The 21859-nt window shown below is 63.9% G+C and overlaps 3 protein-coding genes across 3 annotated transcripts; 1 reads left to right on the plus strand and 2 right to left on the minus strand.

Moving 5' to 3' along the window:
• Positions 1-4447: 4447 nt before the first annotated feature.
• Positions 4448-6735, minus strand: SDSL (serine dehydratase like). Its single transcript, XM_086623662.1, has 8 exons — positions 6650-6735; positions 6143-6329; positions 5994-6033; positions 5747-5886; positions 5366-5454; positions 5033-5260; positions 4798-4922; positions 4448-4641 (listed from the first exon to the last, which is right to left on the minus strand). Exons 2-8 carry the CDS (start codon positions 6308-6310, stop codon positions 4448-4450), a joined length of 984 nt encoding a protein of 327 aa, XP_086479788.1. The 5' UTR covers positions 6311-6329; positions 6650-6735.
• Positions 6736-9331: 2596 nt separating this feature from the next.
• On the minus strand, positions 9332-13373 carry PLBD2 (phospholipase B domain containing 2). The gene is made up of 12 exons (XM_086623419.1): positions 13177-13373; positions 12908-13001; positions 12666-12824; positions 12125-12225; positions 11488-11702; positions 11314-11408; positions 11082-11242; positions 10848-10943; positions 10452-10523; positions 10170-10322; positions 9861-10023; positions 9332-9735 (listed from the first exon to the last, which is right to left on the minus strand). The coding sequence occupies exons 1-12, from the start codon at positions 13371-13373 to the stop codon at positions 9568-9570; spliced, it is 1674 nt and encodes a 557-aa protein (XP_086479545.1). The 3' UTR covers positions 9332-9567.
• Positions 13374-16040: 2667 nt separating this feature from the next.
• SLC8B1 (solute carrier family 8 member B1) lies at positions 16041-20724 on the plus strand. Its single transcript, XM_086623519.1, has 15 exons — positions 16041-16217; positions 16701-16853; positions 16947-16999; positions 17106-17163; positions 17409-17541; positions 17651-17818; positions 17905-18012; positions 18098-18154; positions 18391-18521; positions 18684-18825; positions 19222-19343; positions 19518-19671; positions 19756-19836; positions 20376-20440; positions 20527-20724. The coding sequence occupies exons 1-15, from the start codon at positions 16041-16043 to the stop codon at positions 20722-20724; spliced, it is 1800 nt and encodes a 599-aa protein (XP_086479645.1).
• Positions 20725-21859: the final 1135 nt, after the last annotated feature.

The following is a 21859-nucleotide window of genomic DNA, read 5'->3' on the forward strand; positions in this document are numbered from 1 at the left end:
GCCTGGCGCGGGCACGCGTGTGCCTGGGGAGGGGGAAAACACCCCCACGTTCCCCCAGCCCACGCGTGTCCCCCCCCGCCATCACCCCACGTCACCATCGCCGGATAAAGGCCCCTCTCCGATGCCAAAACGCATCCCTGCATCCCACCCTTCCCCATCACTGCAGAACCGTCCCCACGGGACCTTGGGGTCACCCCGCTACCTCCCCCTCCCGGCACCTTCCCCCCAGCAGTGGGGCAAGGGGGGGAGCAATGAATGGTGCCCAGCCCCGAAGAACCCCCCCCGCCGGCGTCGGGACCACCACCTCTCGGACCAAAGCTGAACTCGCCTGGACACAGGTCCCATCGCCCCAGCGGCACCTGGAGAGAGGGGGGGGCTGGGGCAGGGCTCCCCCCTCCCCCTGCTAATTAGCATCCTTTTTAATTATCCCCTACCACATCACGGGTGGGGGGGGGAAATGGGGAATAGCAGGAATAACCCTCCCCGACCCCTCCTCTGCCCTTGTTTTTGTTGTTCCCATTTTATCCCTAAGGAGAAGGTGGGTTTGGACCTAGTTTTTGGTGATGGGTAGCAGGAAGGGGGGGGGGTGAGGGGGGGCCAAGGCCTAGGGCTGCCCCAGTGACTGGCTGAGATTGGGCTCCCACATGGCGGAAAAGACACCAGAAAGAGGCAGAAACAGGAAAAATACAACAACAACAACCCCACAATAAACAAGAAAAAAATAAACCAAACCCAGAACAAAACCAACCCAACCACCGCAACAGCAGAAATTCATCCTGAGCCTCTACGCCGAGTCCCACCCCAACGTTTCCCGGAGGCTCCGCCAATTTAAGGATGTATTATAGTTTTTGCTTCTAGTTTCTTTATTTTGTATAAAGGAGAAACAAATAAAGTATGTTTTTGTGTTTACTGATTATTTATTGTACTTTAGTCATCGGAGGCTCCGAATTTTTCTATTTTGAAGGTGGGGAGGGGGTGACACTGGGGAGGGGGGGGCGAGGAAAAAAAAAAAAAAAAGGAAGGAGAATGGAAAAGGAAAGAAAAAAAAGTTGTTTTCCGAAAGCGTCGTGGGTTTCCTGTCCCCGCTGCCTCTTGCGGAGGCTGTTAGTGTGAATGGCTCTTGTTGTTCAATGTGAATAAAAAACCTTTTAGTTACCTACTGTTCGGTCACCTGGTCCCTTTCATTTTTTATTTTTTTTTTTTTTGAAGACAAGACCACGAGAGATGCTGGCTGGGCCACCCCGCTCCCCACCAACCCACCCTGTCCCCCAGCCCTGCTTGGGGTCACGGAGGAGCAGTCATGGGCCCCATATGAGGTGATGCTGCTGCATCCGGGGCTGCATCACCCACCCCACTCTCCCCATCACCCCAGCTCTCCAGTACTGGGGTGGGGGGAGGGGCCACATGTCCCAGCTCAGCACCTTCCCCCCCAGCAGACAGACCAAGGCATCATTTCTTTTTTTGAGGGGGAAGTATTGTGTGTATCCCCCAATGCTCCCCCTCCCAGGGCACCCACAGCCCTGCAGAGCATCCCCATGGGGAACCACAGGAGTGCCAGGGGGGTCAGTGGGGCTGACATGGGGGGAGGGGGGGCACAACACCAAGGTGGGGGGCTGTGAACCAGCTGCTTTTGCCCCATCTGCCCCAGGGGGGCACCAAGGGCAGGCAGGAGGGGGTTATGCTCCCCCAGCATCCCAGTCCACCCTCCACTCCTCTCCCCTGCTTTCCCTCTCTTGTTTTCTGAGATACAAAAATAAATAAAGTCCAAGGCAGGCTGCAGCTCTGAACTAATATTTAAAATGCAAAATCATGGCAGAGTTCCCCCCCCCAACCTTGTCTTGCAGTAAAAAGATATAAACAGAATAAATTACCTTCCCTCGCTGGCTTACGAGAGTCCCTTTCTCCTGACCTGAATTTTAAGTCCTGGCTTGGTTGTAGCACAGAGCACCGATGATTTATGGAAAGCCAACCACTTCTCTGCATATTTTCTCTGTTCAGCCAAGTGGTGGAACTTATCCTTCCTATACCATTACCGGCATTAATAACAGGGTGGCAAACGAGCCAGGCCAAGCCCCAAGGGATCCCTCAGCCAGGAGCTGGGGCCATCACAAAGACACTGGACCCTCATCACCTACTAAGCAAAGCACCTTCTCCCCTTTTAACAGGTGGGGAAACCGAGGCAGGGATGCAGCCGGCCCCTGCCCTCTGCTCCACCCCTTCCAGTGTTATTGGATAACAGGTGCTTATTATAAGGACAGGGCAACGTGTGGCTCAATGACTCCCTCCCAGCATCATTTTGAGTGTTATAAAATGGACCACAAGGTCATGCACTGGGTGAACGCTGGCTGCTGCTATTATTATTATTATTATTATTATTATTATCATCATCATCATCATCCCCCACCTGCAGCTTAGCACTGGCAAAAGGGACCCAATGGCCAGGGAAAGCACAGAGGCCAGATCCAGTCCAGGGGACATGGAGCTGGGCTTGCAGGGAGCAGCTGGGGTCACCCCGTTGGTTACCCCAGCCCTTAACCATAGCCAGGGCTGGGGTCCCCAGCACAACTGGCATCGGGGTACGCCACCACAACCAAGACTGGGGTCCTGATTGCAGCTGGGGTTGGGCTCACCATCACCCCAGCAGCCCCGGTAAGGCACCAGCACCCAGGCTTCACACCTGCCTCCAGCTGCAGGGTGACCACGAGTGACCCCCCCACTCGCTGGGGCCATGCCCACCCCCAGCGGGGTGTCCCCAGATAACCTGCACCCCTGTGTCCCTGCTGGGGACACCAAATGCCCAGTTCTCCCCCACTCCCCAGGGCACCCAAAGCCCGAGGGCTCCCTCAAGGCAAGAAGGGGGCAAAGCTCCCTGTTGGGGTGCTTAGGGAGTCATCCCAAACCCTGCAGCCATGTCCACGTCATCACCAGCAATAAGCCCCGTGGGACCATGCTGGGAAAAAAACCCCTGAGCTCCCGGGTCCCCCTGAGCCCCAGAGAGCAGCATCAGTCCTGGGAATAAACTTCTTTTCAAAATCTGTTGGGCAAACATCAAGGCTATTTTTTTTTTTTTCCTGACCTTTTTCCCTGTTTTTTTCGGAAGGAGAAGGTCTGCAGAAGGTGGAAAGTAATCAGGTTTTGGTCCTGGGATAAAAAATTGCGGGAGTAGGTTGGGCTGACTCCTTATAATTAATAGTGCGCCTCGTAATAGGATTCTCCAGCCTTCGGTGCTCCCTGGAAACACCTTTTTACATAAGATATTGCTCACGATGGAGCGGCAGAGTTTTGATTTATGGGGTTTGGGCCTCCAAGAAGCATCTGGGGGGGCTGGCCTGGCCGGTGGGGTGTACTGGGGGGAGCGGGGAAAAGGGCCGAAGGCAGGGAGGGTGCTCCTGCAGGGAGGGTGGCCACGTCCCAGGGCAGGCACCTGGCTGGGAAAAAGGGCTTTGTGGAAGAGATCTGGGATCTGGGGGCTGAGCTGGTCCTGGGGCTGAGCCCCCTCTGCTCTGAAGGGGAGGAGGCTGAGAAGGGTTTTGGGGTAGGAGAGGGCTTGTCTCCCTGCCCGACATTCCCAAGTGATGCCTGGGGCATGGGCTCAGCTGGGGAAGTGGGGAGCAGTCGGAGCTGGGGAGCCCCAGTGGGAGCAAGAGCCCACATGGGCCGGCAATGGGGTGGAGAGGGGGGAGAAGTGTCATCAGGGATGGGACACGAAAACACTCCGGGAGGTGCAATCGCAAAGGGTTAAAAGAAAACGCAGCACTAGAGAGTGGGAATAGGGGAGAGCAGGAAAGAGGAAAATGGCAAAAAGAGTGGCATGGGGGACAAAGCGGGATCACGGGGGCTCTGGGATGGGGGGTACACACACACGCACGTGTGTCCGTGCCCCTCGGAGCCCGCGGGTGTCAACCACAGCCGGGAGCTCCGCCAATAAATCACGGTAACAAGCGGGTCCGTGCGTGTTGTTCCCCTTTGAGCACGGACAGCGCGGCAGGAATGGGAGAAGATTGTAATAATTAATAATCATTAGAATAATAATGCATAAAGACAGTGGCGAAGTAATTAGTCAGAGAGGGAGAGTTTGCTAATTGAGGCGGGGAGCTGCAGTCCAACCAGCCTGGGGAGGAGCAGGGGAGGGAGGAGTGAGGGACCGAGGGTTGGGGGACGGTGGGGGGATGCCCAGCACATCCAAGGGGCAGAGTGGGATGGGTGTACCCAGTCCTGCCATCAGATGGGCAGGGCCCCGGCCAGATCCCTGCCTTCAGCATAAGCCCCGCTCTCGGCCGCCCCACGTGCCTCAGTTTCCCCACCCCTACATGGATGCTGTGTGCTGGGGCAGAGGCTGCAGGAGGAGTCCGGCCCCGCGTCCACCAGGCGGTGGGGCTTTATTTTAGTCATTTTGGAAAGAAAGCAAGCAGAGGGTGCCATCACGTCCCCCTCCTCGAGGCAGGTGTCACTCCAGCCCCAGCTGGCTCTTCAGGGCCCGCAGCTGGGCCACCTGGATGCCGCTGCCCCCGCACACCACCACCACCACGGAGGCCAGCGGGGTCCGCAGCCGCCCCTCGCGCTGCAGCTGCTGCAGCCGCCCCGTGTAGAGCAGGGCCAGGGTGGCCCCGCACGCCGGCTCCACCAGCATCCTCTCGTCATCTGCAGGGACAACAGCTGGGGGTCACCCTGAGCCGCCCACCCCATCCCGTTCCCATCAGCCGCCTGCGGAGCCAGGGTGCCCCCAGCATCCCGAGTCTGGCACCCCGCAGGCGGTGTCCCCATCACCCGTGCCGTGGCTTGCCGGCCCCTGCTCACCCAGGAACTGCTCCACGGCTCGCACGGCCTCTGCGTCCTCCACCACCTGGGAGATGACCTGGCACTCCTGGGCACACTCCAGTGCCCGCGCCGCCACCGTCTTGGCTCCCAGGGACTTGGCCACGCTAGGACAAGACAGGAGGGGAGGAAGGTGGTCAGGGTGGTCCCGGGACCCCTCAGCGAGCTGGGCTGAGACCCACCAACTCGTTGCACGCTCCCGCGGAGCCCGGCTCACCTGGTGATGTCAAGCAGGGTGACGAGCCGGCCAGCTGCCAGCGCCGCGTGGAAGCTGTGAGCCCCCCAGGTCTCAGCAGCGACGACGGGGACATCCTGCCAGCCCACCTGGCACAGGCCAGCCACAACGCCTGCCAGTAGCCCCCCACCACCCACTGCCAGCAGGATGGCATCCGGTTTGGTCTCCAGGGAGTCCTTCAGCTCCAGGACCAGGCTGGCGTGACCCTGCCTGCAGGGCAAGGGGGTTGGGAGGATGCAGCCCAGGGGTACCCCGAGCCAGCCCGGACCCTGGGGATGGGGAGCGGGGCAGGGGCTGAGCCCTGGCAGCACTCACCACACCAAGGGGTCGTCAAAGGAGTGGATGCTGACCCAGCCCTCAGTCTGTGCCAGCTCCAGGGCTCTCGTGTTGGCTTCATCCCACACCTGGGGGGGGCAATGGGGGCTCAGCGGCGCCACATCCAGCCCTTGCACCCCGGAGGTGGGTCCCTTGTCACCGCAGGACCAGGGAACACTGGAAATCCACACGGGGCACTGGGCAGAGGTGGGGGTCCCCAGGGTGACCCTCCCATGATGCCGGGTGCAGGTGATGCAGCAGGGGGACGTTTTGGGATGGGGTTTGCCATACACATCCCCAGCATCGCAGAGAAGGCTTGAGCTCAGGCTCAGCCCCCTCTGCCCCCCAGATCCCAATTTTAGGGGGCTGCTGCAGGGGTACCTGGCCGGAGACCTCCACCTTTGCCCCCAGCTCCTCCAGCTTGCGCACGGTGGCGGGGCCAGTGGTGCTGGGGACCACGACAGTGATTGGCAACCCCAGCTTCTTGGCCGCGTACGTCGCTGCTAGACCCGCGTTCCCCCCTGCGGAAAGCAGGGGGTCAGGCAGGGCTCGACCCCCCCTGTGCCCCCTATATTACCCAAGAGCATCCCCCACAGCTCCCCCCAACCTCAGCTCGGGGCCCAATTACCTGAGGCGCAAACGAAGTGGCGACAGCTCTTCTTGGCAGCCTGAAAGGCAGGAGGGAAGGAGGGAAAGGGACGGCTGCATCCCCTCCACCGTGCCCCCTGAAAGGGCAGAAGCAGCACCCTGCCCGTGCCCCCCCCCAACAACACTCACCTCCCGGCAGAGGTGGCCGATGCCCCGGATCTTGAAGGAGCCCGTGGGCTGGACGTTTTCCAACTTCATGTAGACCTTGGTGCCCGCCGCCCGGGATAGGGGCAGGCTCTCCAGGACGGGCGACACGACGTGGAAGGGCTTCTCACCCCCCCCGAGCTGGGCTGCCATGGCCCCAGTGGTGGATGCTCTGCCAGGGGGAGGTGGGAGAGGCAACCAGATGGGTTCCAGGGGCGAGCGGAGCCAGGGAACAAGGCGCCGGCACTGCTGGCTGGCAGCCCACGGCAGAGACAAGGCGGCATCGCTTGTCCCCAGTGTCACCCCACTCCGGCTCCGGGAAGCAGCAGCGCCGAGTCCCAGGGCGCAGCAATAGGCCCTCCCTGGCAGAGCCCCAGGACATGCTGTGCCACCCCCTCCTCCACCCCCCTGGTCCCCAAGCCCCCATGGCCCCGAGCATTCCTCCCGCACCCGTCCCCAAACCCAGCCAGGGCCACCCCTCGCGGGGGGTACCTGCTGTCCCGCGGGGCCTCGCTGCACGTCCCTGGCTCCTGGCCCGCAGCTGGGTTTGAGGGGCAGAGAAGGGATGGGTGACGTCGGAGAGGCCCCGTGCCCGTGTCCCCAAGTCCCCGTGTCCCCAAGTCCCCGTGTCTGGCGACGCAGCGGGGCGAGGGGCAGGTTTTAAACGTTGCCCTGGGCCCGGCTGTTTGCTCAGCACCAGCTGCCTTGTTCCAAGCGCGGGGCTGGATCCATGCCGAAGGTGCCCAGCCACAGCCCGGGCACGGTGCCCAGTGTCCCAGCAGGGATGGACACGTGCTGCCCCAGCAGCCAAATCCCAGTGGCCTTTGCGCGCCCGGGGGATGGGATGTAGGTGCCCAGGGGATGGGATGTGGGCGCCCCGGGGATGGGATGAGGAGAGGCAGCTCCCAAACAGCTTTGGGGGTCCCCAGGGGTTTGTCCTTGCCAGCTGGGCACAACCACTGGCTCCTTCGGGACCCAGTGAATTTGGGGACTTTGCCCCTTTGACCCGGACCCGCAGTGTAGCGAGAGCAGCTTGCACACCCCAAATCCCCGGCAGGCAGCCAAGACACTCCCCATCGCCACTGTCCCAGCCAGCCCACCCCTATGCCCGCCCTGCCAATCCCCCCTGCCCTGCAGCAGCCCCCCTCCAAGCCGCATGACCCCAGTGGGGCTCAGCCCTGCCAGCTCGATAAGCCCCCCAGGACAAGTCCGTCCCCCCCCAGTTTCTGGCTGGCATGAGGGGCCTGGGTCAGGGGACCTCCAGGCAGAGCCCCCTTTTCCTCCAGGACACCCCAGGACCCCTTGTCACCCAGGCCTGGTGACACCCCCAGGGTAAGGGTCCCCCCAGCACGCACCCTACCTCTGCGCAGAGGGGCTGGCACTGTCCTGGACAGGTGAGGAGGAGGAAGGTGGGGTCTGGAGGAAGGTGGGTCCCTGGTTCCTCACCCCGCAGCCACAGAGGATTTCTCTGTCCCTCGGGCTGGAGGAGTCTGAAAGCAAAGTCCGCTTTGGCAGGAGGTTAGTCCTGTCCCCTTCTGCGGTGGCTCCACGGGGGTCCCAAGGCAGGAAGGGGGAACACTGCACACGAGCTGGCACACACACGCCACAGCCCAACGGGGTGTGCTGGGAACCCACCAGCTCTCCCTCCAGCTCTGCCCCACTGCCAGGTGGAGGGAAGCGAAACAGACCCCAGAACACCAGATTTCAGTCCTCTGACCCAAACAGTGCTGCAAAGCCCCCCCACGAGCATCCTGGTGACAGGCACTGAGCAGGGCGCAGGCTGCAGGGCAGACTTGTCCCCGATGGAGCTGGCCTTTGGTGGCAATGAATTAACTAATGCCCTGGTGTTTACACCATCATTAGGCTTCAGAGTGAACAGCAGAGGCAGGGTCAGCACAGAGGCATGGTGCTGCTTGCAGAGACCAGGTGCCTCTGCACTGATCCATGCTGCTTTTGGGACGTGGGGGACTGGAAACGTGGGCGACGATGAGGATTTCTTGAACAGGGGCACCAAGGGTGGGGGTCACAAAAGGACCAGCTCCCCTGGGGGCCCATGGAGAGAACCCCCCCATCTCACAGTGCGGCTGCAATCACTTCCCTGGGGATGGGACAGGGATGAGCCCTGGGGACCCTTGGTGGCAGGTGCTGGGGAAGGGGTGCAAGGAGGCCACCCCCACTCACAAGGAGGGGGCTAGGGACCCTTTCAGCAAGGGCACCACATTTCAGCTCAGCCCTCGGGCGCTCCAGAGTCCTTTTCCACCCCACGCTTGTTCTCCCTTTAACCCGCCTCTGCACTGCCCTGTCACTCAGTGGCAGTGACCTCCTCCTACTCAGGGAAACTGAGGCACCAAGACCTCCCAAGCACCACCCCCTGCCCCACGGAGACTCCAAGGGATGTGGGCACAGGCTCTGTCACTCACCCACCTTACCTGCAACCCCCCACCCCCAGGTACAGCAGCTTTTAGACACTCCACCCTGTCCAGGGCACCCATCCCAGCTTTTGGGGTGCCAGCACCCCAACTGCCCAGACCCTGCTGCAACCCGGCCCTGTGGAGCCCCCAGGGAGCCGCGGGGGCCCTCAGCAGCCCTCAGTCCCGGTGGGAACCTGGCACCTTCAAAGCACTGCCAAGCACCAGCTCATTAATCCCCCAGTAATGACCTCGTTATTCCTAACGAGGCAGAGCGGATCGAGGGAGCTGCAGTAAGAGGATTTTGCAAGGAGAGTTTCAGGGCTGGGGGGACACAAGTGGTAGAGGAGGGGAAGACAAAGGGGATGAGGACGGCCACCTCATCCTGGGGGGCAAGCAGTGCCCCCCACTCCAGCACGGTACCCAGCCTGATGCACCTGCAAAGAAATTTTAGGAGCCTGCACCCCAAAAGAGCCTGGCCTGGCCAGCCAGGACGCAGCAGAGGCAGGGAGCACCCCGATAACTCGGGGGAAGAAGACCGCTGCATGAGCCCAACCCTTATACAAGACACCAGAGAATCTCGGCAGAGCGCAAAGCACAGCCACCACCACCGCTGCACGCACACCACTTTATTTGTCACCGCCAAACCAGCTCACTCCCCTCCTCTCTGGGCGAGCTCCAGCCTCCCAGGACCCCCCCTTTTATGGGAAGAGCCCCACCAAACCAGGTGCCAGCACCAGGGAAACGTCCCCGGGCCGGAGCCCCTCAGCAGGGAGGGGGTGCGGTCCCCTGCGGCACCGCGGGGATGCGGCAGCAAGAGGCAGAAGCAGAAAGAGCCAGGAGGGCTGGGGACCCCCCCTTGCACCCAAAGCCAGTCCCCTGGGGTAACAGGGGAGAGCTGGTAGCGATCGCCCCCACCCAGCTGCCCCCCCAAAGGGACCCCCACGCAGGACAGATGCCCATGGACGGACAGATGGACGGGTTCAGCCCGGCAGCACCCGTTCAGTCCCAGTGGACCTTGACAGGGGGAAAGGTCCAGAGGTCGGGGTGGCCCATGTGCAGCAGGGTGCTGCAGGGGGATGCGCTCCAGCGGAAGGGGGGCACGTCGTCCCAGGCCGGACCGCTGGCGGCCACCAGCCCGAAGGTGGGGGCCATGTCTGAGGAGGTCACCTGGGGAGGTCGGGGAAAAAAAGAGGTGTGCAGGTCAACACAGGGATGGGGCAACGCAGCCCAGGGGGAGCACCCCCAAAGAGGGGACCTCCAGCTGCCCCCCAGGGCTTCCCCATCTCCCCCACCTTCATGTCGGTGCCGCCGTGGCAGCGCTGGCGCAGGGCAGGGAAGGGGTAGGTGCCGTTGGGGGGGTTGAGGTCGGAGCGGGCGGAGATGGCATTCTCCGCGTTCTGGGGGGGGTCGCAGCCCCTGCACCGTGACAGCGGGTCCCGCAGGTAGTTGTTAGACCTGCAAAGCGGCCAGGAGAGAGTGGTGGGGGGAAAAAAAAATACATACATATTCATAATGCTGAAAAAAACCCACCCCCTGAGGGTTGCGAATCCCTGGGGGAAAGTGGGGGAACACCCAGGTTTGGGGGGAGCCCCAGCACCCACCTCATCAGGCGGACCATGGAGTCCAGGTCATGGACCAGTGTCTGGTTCCGGCGGAAGATCTGGGCACGTGGGTTCTTGTCATAGGTGAACCAGTCGCCGTATTTCTTCACCAGCTCCGGGTTCCCACTGGCGTTGAAGATCTCCTCGAAGTACCTGGGGGTGGTGTGGAGTGGGGGGGGAACCCAGCGAGTCAGCACCCAGTGCAGGGGGGGCAAGGCCAGCGTTGGCTGCCCCCCTTTTTGGGAGACAGGGTGGGGTGGGATGGGGCTGGATGCTGCTCACGGCAGGTTGTAGCTGGCCCAGTAGCCCTGCTGGTACAGCAGCTCCGTCCGATCGGCCGCCAGCACCAGGCCCCTGCGCCAGGAGGAAGAGCATCGGTCAGGGCACACATGGGGATAGGGGGGACATGGTGGGAAGGGGGAGCAGCCCAGCTGGGGGGTCCCCACGACCGGGTTCCCACCCCAAGCAGGGGTGCTGGGCGCTCACCACCTGCAGACACCCATCCCCAGAGAGCCGGAGAGCTCCTGCCTGCATCTGCAGCCCCATCACCCAACTCCCACCCGTTGGGCCAGGGGTGGACAGGACCCTTCGGGCTTTCCCAGACCCCCGGGGACAGGAGAGGAAACGCTTCCGCCATGGCTCAGCGCAGGAGCCGGCGTTCGGAACGGGGGCACTCACGGGATCTGCTCCAGCACGGTGAGCAGCCCCTGCGGTGGGCTTGCCCTCCCTGGCACGAAGGCGTTATAGTCCACCACCATCCACTGGTTGTTGTACCTGGCACGGAGAAGGCGGAAAGCGTCCCTCCAGCAGCCCGCCTCTGCCTGCGGACATCCCCGCTGCTGGGGGGAGCATCCCTCCATCCGATCCCACTCCCCCAGGACAGCTTCCCACGTCCCATCCCGCCCTGCTCACGTGCCGCTGTTGAACCGCCGGAAGACGGCGGCCCACTCGGGCCCGCTGCGGGCCAGGCGGTTGGCCACGATGTTCCTCAGCCACTCCAGGACGCTGCTCCGTGGGTCCAGGTACTTCCACCGCGCCGGGTTGTTGTTCCCAATGGTGGTTTCCAGCGCGACCTGTGGGGAGGGGAGCGATAAGGAGAGCAGCAGGGCCGAGGGGGGGTCCCCAAGGACCAGACCCCACTCACCAACCCGCTGCTGAGGATGTAGAAGTCATCACCAGAGAAGATGGTGCCGGGGTAGGAGGAAAACACCTGGATGCTCCCAGGGATCTGAGAACTGCCTGGAAGGGTGGGATGCAAAAGCAGGGGAGAGTCAGAAAGAGGGTGTCGGATGCAGCCCCCCCAGCGCAGCCCACGCACCGCCGGCCGAGGTGCGGAAGGGCAGCGTGTACTTCTTGATGATGCGCAGCATGGACTGGTAGGACGTCCAGGTGTCATGGGCGACCAGGAGATCCCGATGGCCCGGCAGCAGCTTGAGGAGGGCAGAGCAGGAGCCCGAGCCCAGGACGCGCCGCGGTGAAGAGCGGTTCAGGGCAGATTCCAGGTCCTCCAGGTCACCCCCCAACTGCAACAGACTGGGGGGACACGGAGTACCAGGTAGGGGACAGCCCAGTTCAGAGCTCTGTTTGCCCATCTGGGCCGGAGGGTTTCTCCATCCCATCCCAGTGCAGGTGCCAGTGCCAGAAGCACCGTGGCAGTCTGAGTGGGGAGGGAAGGGTGAGCGTGGCAATGGGGAAACTGAGGCAGGGGGCTGCAGTGGGCCTGGGACAGGGACCCACCAGGTAGCCCATGGTGCTGGGGAGGAGGAGAACCTGCCTTGGCTCCACCCCGCGCCAGCAGCAGAGAACGAGCGCCCAGAGAAGGTGGGCGAGGGAGACTGACAGCAGAACTGTGTGTCCCTGGACATTCAGGACTCGTTCCCAGGGGCCCCCCCAGCAGCACCCAACCCCGGGGGTGACCACCCCCTGCCCCCCATCACCTCTGAGAAGCAGCTTACAGGAAGCCAAAGGGTGCCAGGGTGAAGGTGTCCCGGGGGAAGTCCAGGCGCCCGTTGTAGCTGTCCTCCAGCCCCTTCAGCTGCAGCAGGGCCAGGCGCACCTGTGGGGACAGGGGACAGAGCTGGCACTCGGCTCCCGCGGGGCACAGGGGTGAGGGATTTCGGGGGGATGGGCTCCCCCCTTCCCTCGGGAGATGCAGCAGATCCGGTGGGTCCCAGTGCTGCCGCAGAGGCAGGAGGAGGCGTTGGGGGAAGCGCTGCCGTCAGCGGGGCCGTGACTCAGCACCGGTGGCTGGAGGGGGCCAAGCCACCCCCTGTGCACCCCAACAGCAGCGTGGGAGGCTCCAGCGGGGAGAAGGTCACAAGTTGCCTCTGCTCACCTAGGGAAAGAGGATCCTGGCTGGATCCTCGTCATCCTGCCTGGAGCCCGGCCACGACCCCAGGCACCCCTCGCTGCCCTGTCCTCTCCTCTTGATTAAAGCCCCAATTAGCCCGGGGGGTGCAGTGGGGCTCCCCCTGCGTGGGGGTACCCTGTCCTCACCTGGTGCCAGTACTCGGGGTCCTTCCCCTTCCCCATCTGCTCCTCCATCCAGCCCAGGTTGGCCTCGAGGTAGCTCCGCAGCTTCTCGCAGTACTCGCTCTCGTACTTGAAGGGGCCGCAGTAGCCCACCATGGTGTTCATCCAGTGCATGTACATCAGCTGGGGGACACGGTGGCGTCACCGGTGGGGATCAGCCGGGGGAGAGGAGGGGGCACCCCGCTTTTGGTGGGGTCACCTGTTACCTGCTCGGAGACGGCGGCCTCGGCGAGCCCGGCCGCGTAGGCCTGCAGGCTGTCGTTGTACGAGCCATTGGTGGTCACCTCCAGGAAGGCCCAGCTGGGGGGACACGGACACGGGTGGGACACGGACACGGACACGGGTGGGACACGGACACGGACAGGACGGGGCGCTCCACCCGCGACGGCTCCCCCGAGATCGCCCCCGGTGCCCCATCCCGCTCGGCTCCGTGCGAGCCCCCGTCCCGTCCCGGGACAGCCCGGCCCGGCCCTACCCGACGGTGGGGATGCGGTCGTCGAGGCTGGCCCAGGCGACGGCGGCGGGGCGACGGCCGGGCAGGACGCGGAGCCGCCCCGAGCCGGGCTCCAGCAGCACGGAGACGTTGCGGGGCGGGGGGGCGGCGGCGGCGGGGACGGCCCCGGCCAGGGCGGCGGCCAGCGCGACCCCCAGCAGCGTCCGCAGCGCCGCCATGGCGGGGACGGCGGCGGGGGCGGGGGCCCCGGGGAAGGGGCGGGGTTGTGGGCGGGGTTAGGGGCGGGGTTTGGTTAAGGCCACGCCCCCGGCAGCGGCCGCCTGCGCGGTGGCCGGGGGGGGGCCCCCCGCCCGCTCCGTAGACATCCCTTGTCCATCCCCCCCCCCCAAACCCCTCCGCTCAACCCACGCACATGTCCGCCCCCCCCACCTCACGCCCCCATCTCCCCCCGTGCCCCCCGCACACTCAGCCCCTCAAGCCCACCCCCACGGGAGATGCGCGCAGGTTCGCCCCCCCCCCCAACTATGCCCCCCCACGTGGCACACGTGGGCCCCCTCGCCGTGGGGAACCCGGTTCCCGGGGTGTCCCCCGTGGGGTCCAACCCCAGCGGGTGCGGCCCGTGGGGAGCGGCTCACTGACAGCGGGGGGGGGGGGGGGGAGCTGGTTCCCACGGGGGTTTTGGACCAGGGGTGACACGGGGGGTGTTGGTGCCCGACCCACCGGCCCCGGCGCCAGCGCAGCCCCGGCCTTGCGCAATCCCGGCCGGCGCCTGTTTACCGCCCTCCCCGCTCCTCTGGCGGGCAAAGTCCCCGGAGCCGTGGGGTGTCCCAGCGGGGCGGGGGCAGAGGCCTCAGAGACCCCCGCCCGCGGTGGCAAAAACACCGTGCCATGCATAAAGTCCCCGTGGCCCGGCTCTGTACAGCCCCCCCCCCCGGTTTTACCCCAAGCAGCACTGCAGCTGCCTGCCCGAGGCCTGGCGCGCTCATGCCATGCCACGGCAGGGTGCCAGGTAGCTTTATCTCAAACCTCCAGAGCCCACAGTGAACCTGGACACCCAGTGAGCCATGGGGGTGAGGGGGCTTGGTCGGGAGCCACCGGGGTGGGGGTGCTGCTGGGGCACCCTGCTGGGGTACGTCCCCATGCCCAGCGGGGAGGGGACTGGTAATGCCCTTTATCGGATCAGTGGAGGAGCCGGGAAAGATGGCACGTGCCTGGGGGCTATTCTGGGCAGGGCAGCACCCCAAAGGCATCGCTCAGGCAGGCATGTGCCAAGGCCCAGCGTGTCCCACCAGCTCCCATCAGCTCCCAGTTGCTGCTGATTAATTTTCCAGTTCTACGAGACCACCTGCACCCAGCCATGCACTGCAATGTGGGTGCAGAAATCAAGGTGGGAGCACAGCTTACCCACCACCTCCATGAGCAGGGACCCGAGCCCTGCGGCAAGCGCCAAAATTTGGTCTAAAACCAGGAGAACCGGTTGAGCAGAAAGCAGCACTGTCCCGCGGGGCAATGCCCGGGGCGAAGTGGAGAGAGGGAGCTCTGCCCCACGCCCTGGCCAGCTCCTGGCAGCACTTGGCAGAGCCGGGGCTCTTACCCAGTGGGTGCCACTGGCCTTTGGGTGCCAGGCTGGACCTGAGCTCCTGTTGGGGACCCTCCAAGCTAGGTGCTCCCTTTGGGTCTTTATTCTTCTTCCTTTCCCCTCTCCCTGGCCGTCCCGAGGGACCCTCTGCAGGTGACTTCAGAGAGAAACCAAGGTGGGAAACGGACCCGTTAATCCCGTAAGGCTCTTAGGGCCCCGCGGACAGTCACCTCCCCCCGGCTTGCATGGGACAGGGGCACAGCTGGGGCTGGGGGCAGCAGGGGGTCCTGGGGCAGAGTATGCTGGCCACACAATGGAAGGGTGCGAAGAGGGACAGTGCAGCAGCAAAGGCTGCTGTGGGGTCATGGGGCCACCGGCACGGGGGCCTGTGCAGCTCCGTGCACTGCAGCCCCAGCGCTCAGCGCTGGTGTAGCTGCCCCGCCACGGGGCACAGCGTGCGGCTCCCTCCAGAACAACATGCTCGGCCGTGCCTGTGATGAGCTCACCCGGTCTCAGAGGGTCACCCCAAACAGGGGTCGGTGGGTGCAGCACCCGGGGGCGGGTATCCAGCCTCTGCCCTGGCACAGCCTGCGGGCACTGGGATGTGGAGGGACGGGGCAGAGAGCGGGGATGGTGTAGGGGGAACGGAGCAGAGGCTACTACCCGCCCCCCCCCCGCGGCAGACACCCTGCCAGCCACGAGTAAAAAAGTGGCGCTGTCGCTTTAAGAGCGGAGGGTGGCGGCCCCTTTAAGACGCGGGGGAGGCGGGCGGGGGGGGGGCAATCAGCTGCCCGCGCACGACAGCGGGGCCGCGCTGCCACGGTGGGTCCGCGGGGCGGGTGGGGTCCCCCGGGTCCCCCCAGCCTCCCCCGAGCATCCCTCAGCCCAGGACCCTCCACCCACCCCGGGGTCCCCACCCGCATCGGGGTCTTCCCCGCCCCCTCCGTGCTTTGGGGGCGTCCCGCGTGTCCCCTGGTCCTGCGGGGGGTGTCGGTACCGGCCCCACTCCCGCTTTACCCCCCCCCCCCGCCTTGCTCCGCCCGCGCTCGGAGCGGCACGGCCCCGGGGCTGAGCCCCCCCCGGGCAGGACGTGGCGTGGCAGCGTGTTTTCCAGCCCCCCCGGCGGGTTGCTGTGCCTTTTGTCGTTATTATTTATTAGTATTTTCATTTTTTAAGTCTTTGTTTTTAATTCCCCCTCTACTGCCCTGCCCGGGGAGCTGCGGGATGGGGGGCCAGGAGCTGCCCCTGCTCCCCCGCCCCGGGGGCCGCTGCCTGCGGTAGGTGCCCCCCGGTGCTGCCCCGTGCCATGGGGCAGGGTGCCATGGGGCCGGCCGGGGCGCTCAGCCTGGCCGGGGCCCTCAGCCTGGCCGGGGCGCTGGTGGGGGACAGCGGGGCGCAGCCGGGCGGGACCCCGCTGCCGCTGGAGCTGGGGCGCACGGTCCCCCCCGGGGAGGATGCTCTGAGCCACGGCCGGGGCCTTGATGTGAGTGTAGGGGCTGCGGTGGGGTTTGGGGGCGGTGGGAGGGATGCCAGGGGTGGTGGGGTCCCGTCCTGTCCCTGCTTCCCCCACCCCAGTGATCGCAGCTGGGATCTCACCAGGGTTTCCTCCGCTGCTGGTTTTCTCCTCCGAAAACCTCACCGCTTGATGCCAGGCCTGGGATGGGTGGGGGGCGGCACGGGGCCCCACACTGCTGGGGACAGGGACAGGGATAGGGATGGGGACTAGGGATGGAGACAAGAGCTGGCAGCTGTGCTGGCCATGGCACAGCCCGTGTCCCACGCACACCTAGCACAGATGGGGAAACTGAGGCAGGGATGACGGTGACCTGCCGAAAGCAGCCTGGCAGAGGGGTAGTGTCACCCACAGGGTGCCTGATGGCAGCCCTTGTTGGAGGGTGGTGGGCGCTCAGGGTGGGGACAGGATTTATATGGTGCCCAGTCAAGCACCCCACACTCTGCCCCACAGTGCTGGGAGGTGCGGAAACGCAACAGCTCCGAGTGGTGCCGCTTCGTCCGGAGCAACCCCGACTGCCGGCTGGATGGCGGCTTCCTCGACTACCTCGATGGGGTCTTCTGCGTCTTCCCCCCCCGGCTGCTCCCCCTGGCCGTCACCCTCTATGTAAGGACAGGAGCAGGGATGGTGCTGCTGCGGGATGCTCAGCTTTAGGGGTGTGGGATGGAGACCCCACCAACCCCTCTCTCTGATCCCCAGGCTCTCTGGCTCCTGTACCTGTTCATCATCCTTGGTGTGACGGCGGAGAAGTTGTGAGTAGCCCCGTGGAGGAGGAGATGATCCCCGGCGTGAGCACAGAGCCCTGTGGTCCTGGAACAGCCCCATCTCCCTTCTCCATCTCCTCCTCTGCTCTTCCAGCTTCTGCCCCAACTTATCGGCCATCTCCACCAACCTGAAGCTGTCTCACAATGTGGCAGTATCCTTGGCGGGTCACGGGGGATGATCCTTCATCCCAGGGAGGGGGAACGCAGGGATGGAGCAGGGGAGGTGGCATGATGGTGACACTTCTGCAAACCCTTGGCACCGTGCCAGGGGAAAACGATTTGGAGCATGAGCTGGAGACGGTGGTGTGGTGAGTGACGGTGTGCCGGCACCGGGAGGGAGTCTTGTGGCACCGGAGAGGGCAGGTGCCCTGTGTCACAGCAGGGATGAGGCCACCAGGTCTTTTCCTTGACATTCCCTCTCCATGGTGTCACCTTCTTGGCCTTTGGCAATGGGGCGCCGGATGTCTTCAGCGCTGTGGTGGCCTTCTCTGACCCACGGACGGCGGGGCTGGCCATCGGGGCCGTCTTTGGTAACGAGACCTCCACTGGGGGCTGCCAGCTTGGGGGAGGACGATGAGTAGGGGGGATGTTGTGGGGCCGTGGGCTGTTCCCCCTGAGAGGGACCCGTTGCGTTGGCAGGTGCCGGCGTGTTCGTGACAACGGTGGTGGCCGGGGGCATCGCCCTGGTCAAGCCCTTCACAGCCGCCTCCAGACCCTTCCTCAGGGACGTCATCTTCTACATGGTGGCCGTCTTCCTCACCTTCATGGTCCTCTACTTCGGCAAGATCACGCTGGGAGAGGCTCTGGGTGAGCGCCACGGGGGGCTGGGGTTGGGGGGGTGGCAGCAGCAGCCTGGAGGTGCCATAACCCACCATCGCTCCCCCCCCTCCCAGGTTACCTGGCTCTGTACGTCTTCTATGTCTTCACCGTGGTCCTCTGCACCTGGATTCACCGGCGGCAGCGGGGTGAGGGGCCGGCCCCCCCCGGACCCTGGGAGCCAGGTAAGGACTGCCGGGCTGTCCCAATGGGACCTGCGGCGTGCTGAGGTCTCCCTCCATCGCCCCCTCCTCTCTTTTTTCCCCCCAGAGATGCTGACGGACACTGAGGAGCGGGAGTCCTCGGGCACAAACAGCGGGGACTACGGTGCGTTGTACCCCATGGGCTTGGGGCTGGCTCCGCTCTGTCCTCTGGGGTGGGTGGGGGGCCCAGGGACCCCCAGGCTGCCACATGCATGACCCAGACACAGGGCAGCCATGGCTGGATGCTGCCCCGGGGCAGGGGGATCTCCCCAGGACCGTGCAGGCGACCGCAGCCCCATGCTGGAAGGGCAGGGGGGCTGGGGAGCCCCCACCCCGCTCAGCCACCGTGGCCCCTCGCAGGTGATGAGTACCAGCCCCTGCTCCCCTCCCGGGAGACCTCCCTGCGCATCCTCACTGCTGCCCTCAACCCCTTGGACTACCGCAAGTGGAGGAGGAAGCCCTGGTACTGGCGGCTCTTCAAGGTCTTCAGGGTGAGGAGGGGGGCACACAAGCTGGGAGGAGCCCCCGCACAGCAGGGTGGGAGGTGAGGGTGGTGGGACAAGGGCAGGCAGGTGGGGGACAGGTCGTGGGGCACCTCCTGCGGTGTCCTGTGCTGGTGGTCCCCCGTCCCTGCTCACAGCTGCTCCTCCTAGTTGCCTGTGGAGCTGGTGCTGCTGCTCACTGTTCCTGTGGTGGATCCCGACAAGGACGACCAGAACTGGAAGAGACCCCTCAACTGCCTGCACATCCTCACCAGCCCCCTGCTCTGCGTCCTCACCCTCAAGTCAGGCACCTGTAAGAGCCCTGGCAGCCCTGGACAGGACTGAGATGGCCACCAAAGCCCTGGGGACCACAGGAGCCCTTTGGAGCTGGCACCTCACCTGGGGAAGGGTGGATGGGCCAGCGAAGAGCCAAGCTGGGGGGCCTGGTTTGCAGCTGGATGGCTCAGTCCTTCCCCCAGGGATGGGGGTTTGGGCCTCTCAGCATCCAGGTCCTGGGGGAAAACTGAAGCAGGCCTGGCCTACCTGGGGAAACTGAGGCACGGAGGGGAGCAGCCCTGTGAGGGCTTAGGGTAGAGGTGGCTTTAGGGGACAAGGCTTTACCTCTTACCACAAGCCTGGTCGGATCCTGCTCCAGCCCCTGTGGTGCCTGCAGGGCTGCTCTGATGCCCCCCCTCTCCGCTACGTGCAGATGGGCTGTACCAGATCCAGGGCATCTTCCCAGTCTGGGGACTGATCACACTGGTTGGCTCCATCCTGGCCATCATCACCTTCATCACCACAAGCAACGAGGAGCCGCCCAAGTACCACTGTGTAAGGTGCCCCCCAGCCCTGAACACCCACCAGGGACCAGCACAGCCCGCTCTGGACTGGGCAGAGCAGGAACCAGGACCTGCTTCCCAGTCCCCAGGAGGGACACGGCTAGCTGGAGGTGTGCAGGGTCCTGCAGGATGCACCCAGGGACCAGCGTACCCCTCTGCCCTGCAGGTATTTGCCTTCCTGGGGTTTTTGGCCAGTGCCATGTGGATCAACGCTGCGGCTACGGAGCTGGTGAACATCCTCCGGACCTTGGGTGTCATCTTCCAGCTGAGCAACACCGTGCTGGGCTTGACGCTGCTGGCCTGGGGCAACAGCATCGGTGGTAAGGGCTCTGCCGCACCCCAGTGCTGCCCCAGGCGCGCCCATCCTCCTGGCATCCCCCAAGGTCTCCTTTTTTCTTCTGCAGACACCTTCTCTGACCTCACCATGGCACGGCAGGGCTACCCCCGCATGGCCTTCTCCGCCTGCTTTGGGGGCATCATCTTCAGTATCCTTTGGATGCCGGGAGGAGGTGGTGGTGCCTCAGTTTCCCTGTCTGCAGCCCAGGAGAGCCCCTGCTCCTGGGGGGACCGCTGGGAAGGAGGTGGGCAGGATCCATCCCAGAGTCCCTGGGATGTTGGCAGCCTCCTCAGTGCCCACACAGTTCGAGGGGACTGGTGTGGTGTTTGTGACCGACAGGAGCTGCAGGGATGGAGCCAGCAGCATCCTCCGTCCCCACTGCTGCCCCAGCAGAGATGGGGGTTTGGGCTGGAGTCCAGCAGATTTGGGATCTGCCAAAGGGAAGGAGGGGAAGAGGCTGTGCCACCCTCCGGGAGGCTTTGGTAGTCCCCAGACCAGGCTGAAGCCTCTCCTCCTCCAGTACTCAAGGCAAACAGGCATCACTTTGGGCTAGGCAGCAGCCACGGGGCTCAGCCAGGGAGGAGGGGGGCCGGTCCTGTCCCTGTCCCCGAGGCAGGTGGGATGTGGCTGGCTCCGTGATTCCCCAGAGGTCCCCTGCACTGTGTCTTCATCCTGAACGCGCCCCAGACATCCTGGTCGGTGTGGGACTGGGCTGCCTGCTGCAGATGACCAGCAGCCAGCTGGTGGTGAAGGTGAGGCTGCGGTGACCCGGTGGTCCAGGTCGGGCTGGCAGCATGACCCTGGTGTCACTCCACGTCACTCCTTATCTCTCCGGCAGCTGGAGCCCGACAGCCTCCTGGTCTGGATCCTCGCCGGGGCCCTGGGGCTGAGCTTGGTCTTCTCCTTCGTGTCGGTGCCAGCGCAGTGCTTCCAGCTGGGCAAGGCGTATGGCGTCTGCCTCATCCTCTACTACCTGGCCTTCCTCTGCGTGGCCCTGCTGACCGAGTTCAGGGTGATTCGTCTCCCCACCGTCTGACCGGCCCCACTGCCGGCAGGAGATGCACGTCCATCCATGGCTCTCACTGTGCCTCCCTGATGGATTGGGGCCTCACTGTCTCCTCTTATTGTTCCTGCCAGGGCAATAAGGGCACCTTGACCCCAACCGTGCTGGAGGCATCATATGCCAGCCCAGCCCTCAGCCTTCACTTTCTCGGGCGTTTGGCTGGGTGGCTGTGCTTTGGGAAAGGGAAAGGGGCTGTTCCTCATTAGCTACATCCTCTCCCCACTCTGTTTCATCTTGTTTAACTCAAGGTGGCTCCAAGCAGGAGTGAGGTTGAGACCTCAGCTTGCTCTGGTCCTGGTGGCAGGGGGAGAGAAGAGGGCAGCTCCAGTCTGGGGTCAGCCACAGGAGGGGTTTTACCTCTTCACCCACTTTACTTTCCCCTCCTGGTCTCCATCCTGGCTGTCGTGCTCCGTGGGTGACTGTGAAGGTCTGAGCCCAAGTTTGTCATTGCAAAGGACGTGACATGTTCACACCACAGGTTTGAAATAGCAACCGAGACAAAGCTCCAGGGCAGCAATGGTTTTAATGCAAGCAAAGCTGGAGAGGAAAAAAAAAAAAACAACAAACCAACTAAGGGAGGCTGGTTACCCCTGCTTTTTAAAGCTATTTTTTTCATCCTGAGTTTCAGATCCTACTTTTCTCCTCCTAGAATGGACAGAGCTGTAGGAAAGACTTGGAGGTTTCCACACATGGTGTTTGCCTCTGGTGAGACTAGGTTTAGGCACTGAAAAAAAAATATAATTGCAATAAAACCCCACAAACCCAACCTTGACTCTTCTTGTTTGCTGTGAGGGTGTTTTCTCCTGCTCTGTACCCAGCACGGTGCCTCGCTGCTCGCTTGGAGGGAGGGAGAGGGAGCACCCTGGGCTTCTCTGGAGCTGAGCCAGCAGCAGGAGAGCGGGGGGCCCGGGGGGCTGCCCCCCTCGGCTGCGGGAAGTGGTTTCCTGCACTTGATTTCTCAACAGCAGTCACATGTGCCCGGCTTGGCCAGTTCGTTGCGTGGTTGGGAACTGCAGCGTCACAGCGGACCTGGCCCGGGGTCAGCACGGACCGCGAGCCACCAGCACGGGACATTACTCAGCTCCCTTGGATGGGGACACTGGCAGGG

This window comes from Tauraco erythrolophus, chromosome 19 (assembly GCF_009769465.1).
Source record: "Tauraco erythrolophus isolate bTauEry1 chromosome 19, bTauEry1.pri, whole genome shotgun sequence".
Lineage (NCBI taxonomy): Eukaryota > Metazoa > Chordata > Aves > Musophagiformes > Musophagidae > Tauraco > Tauraco erythrolophus.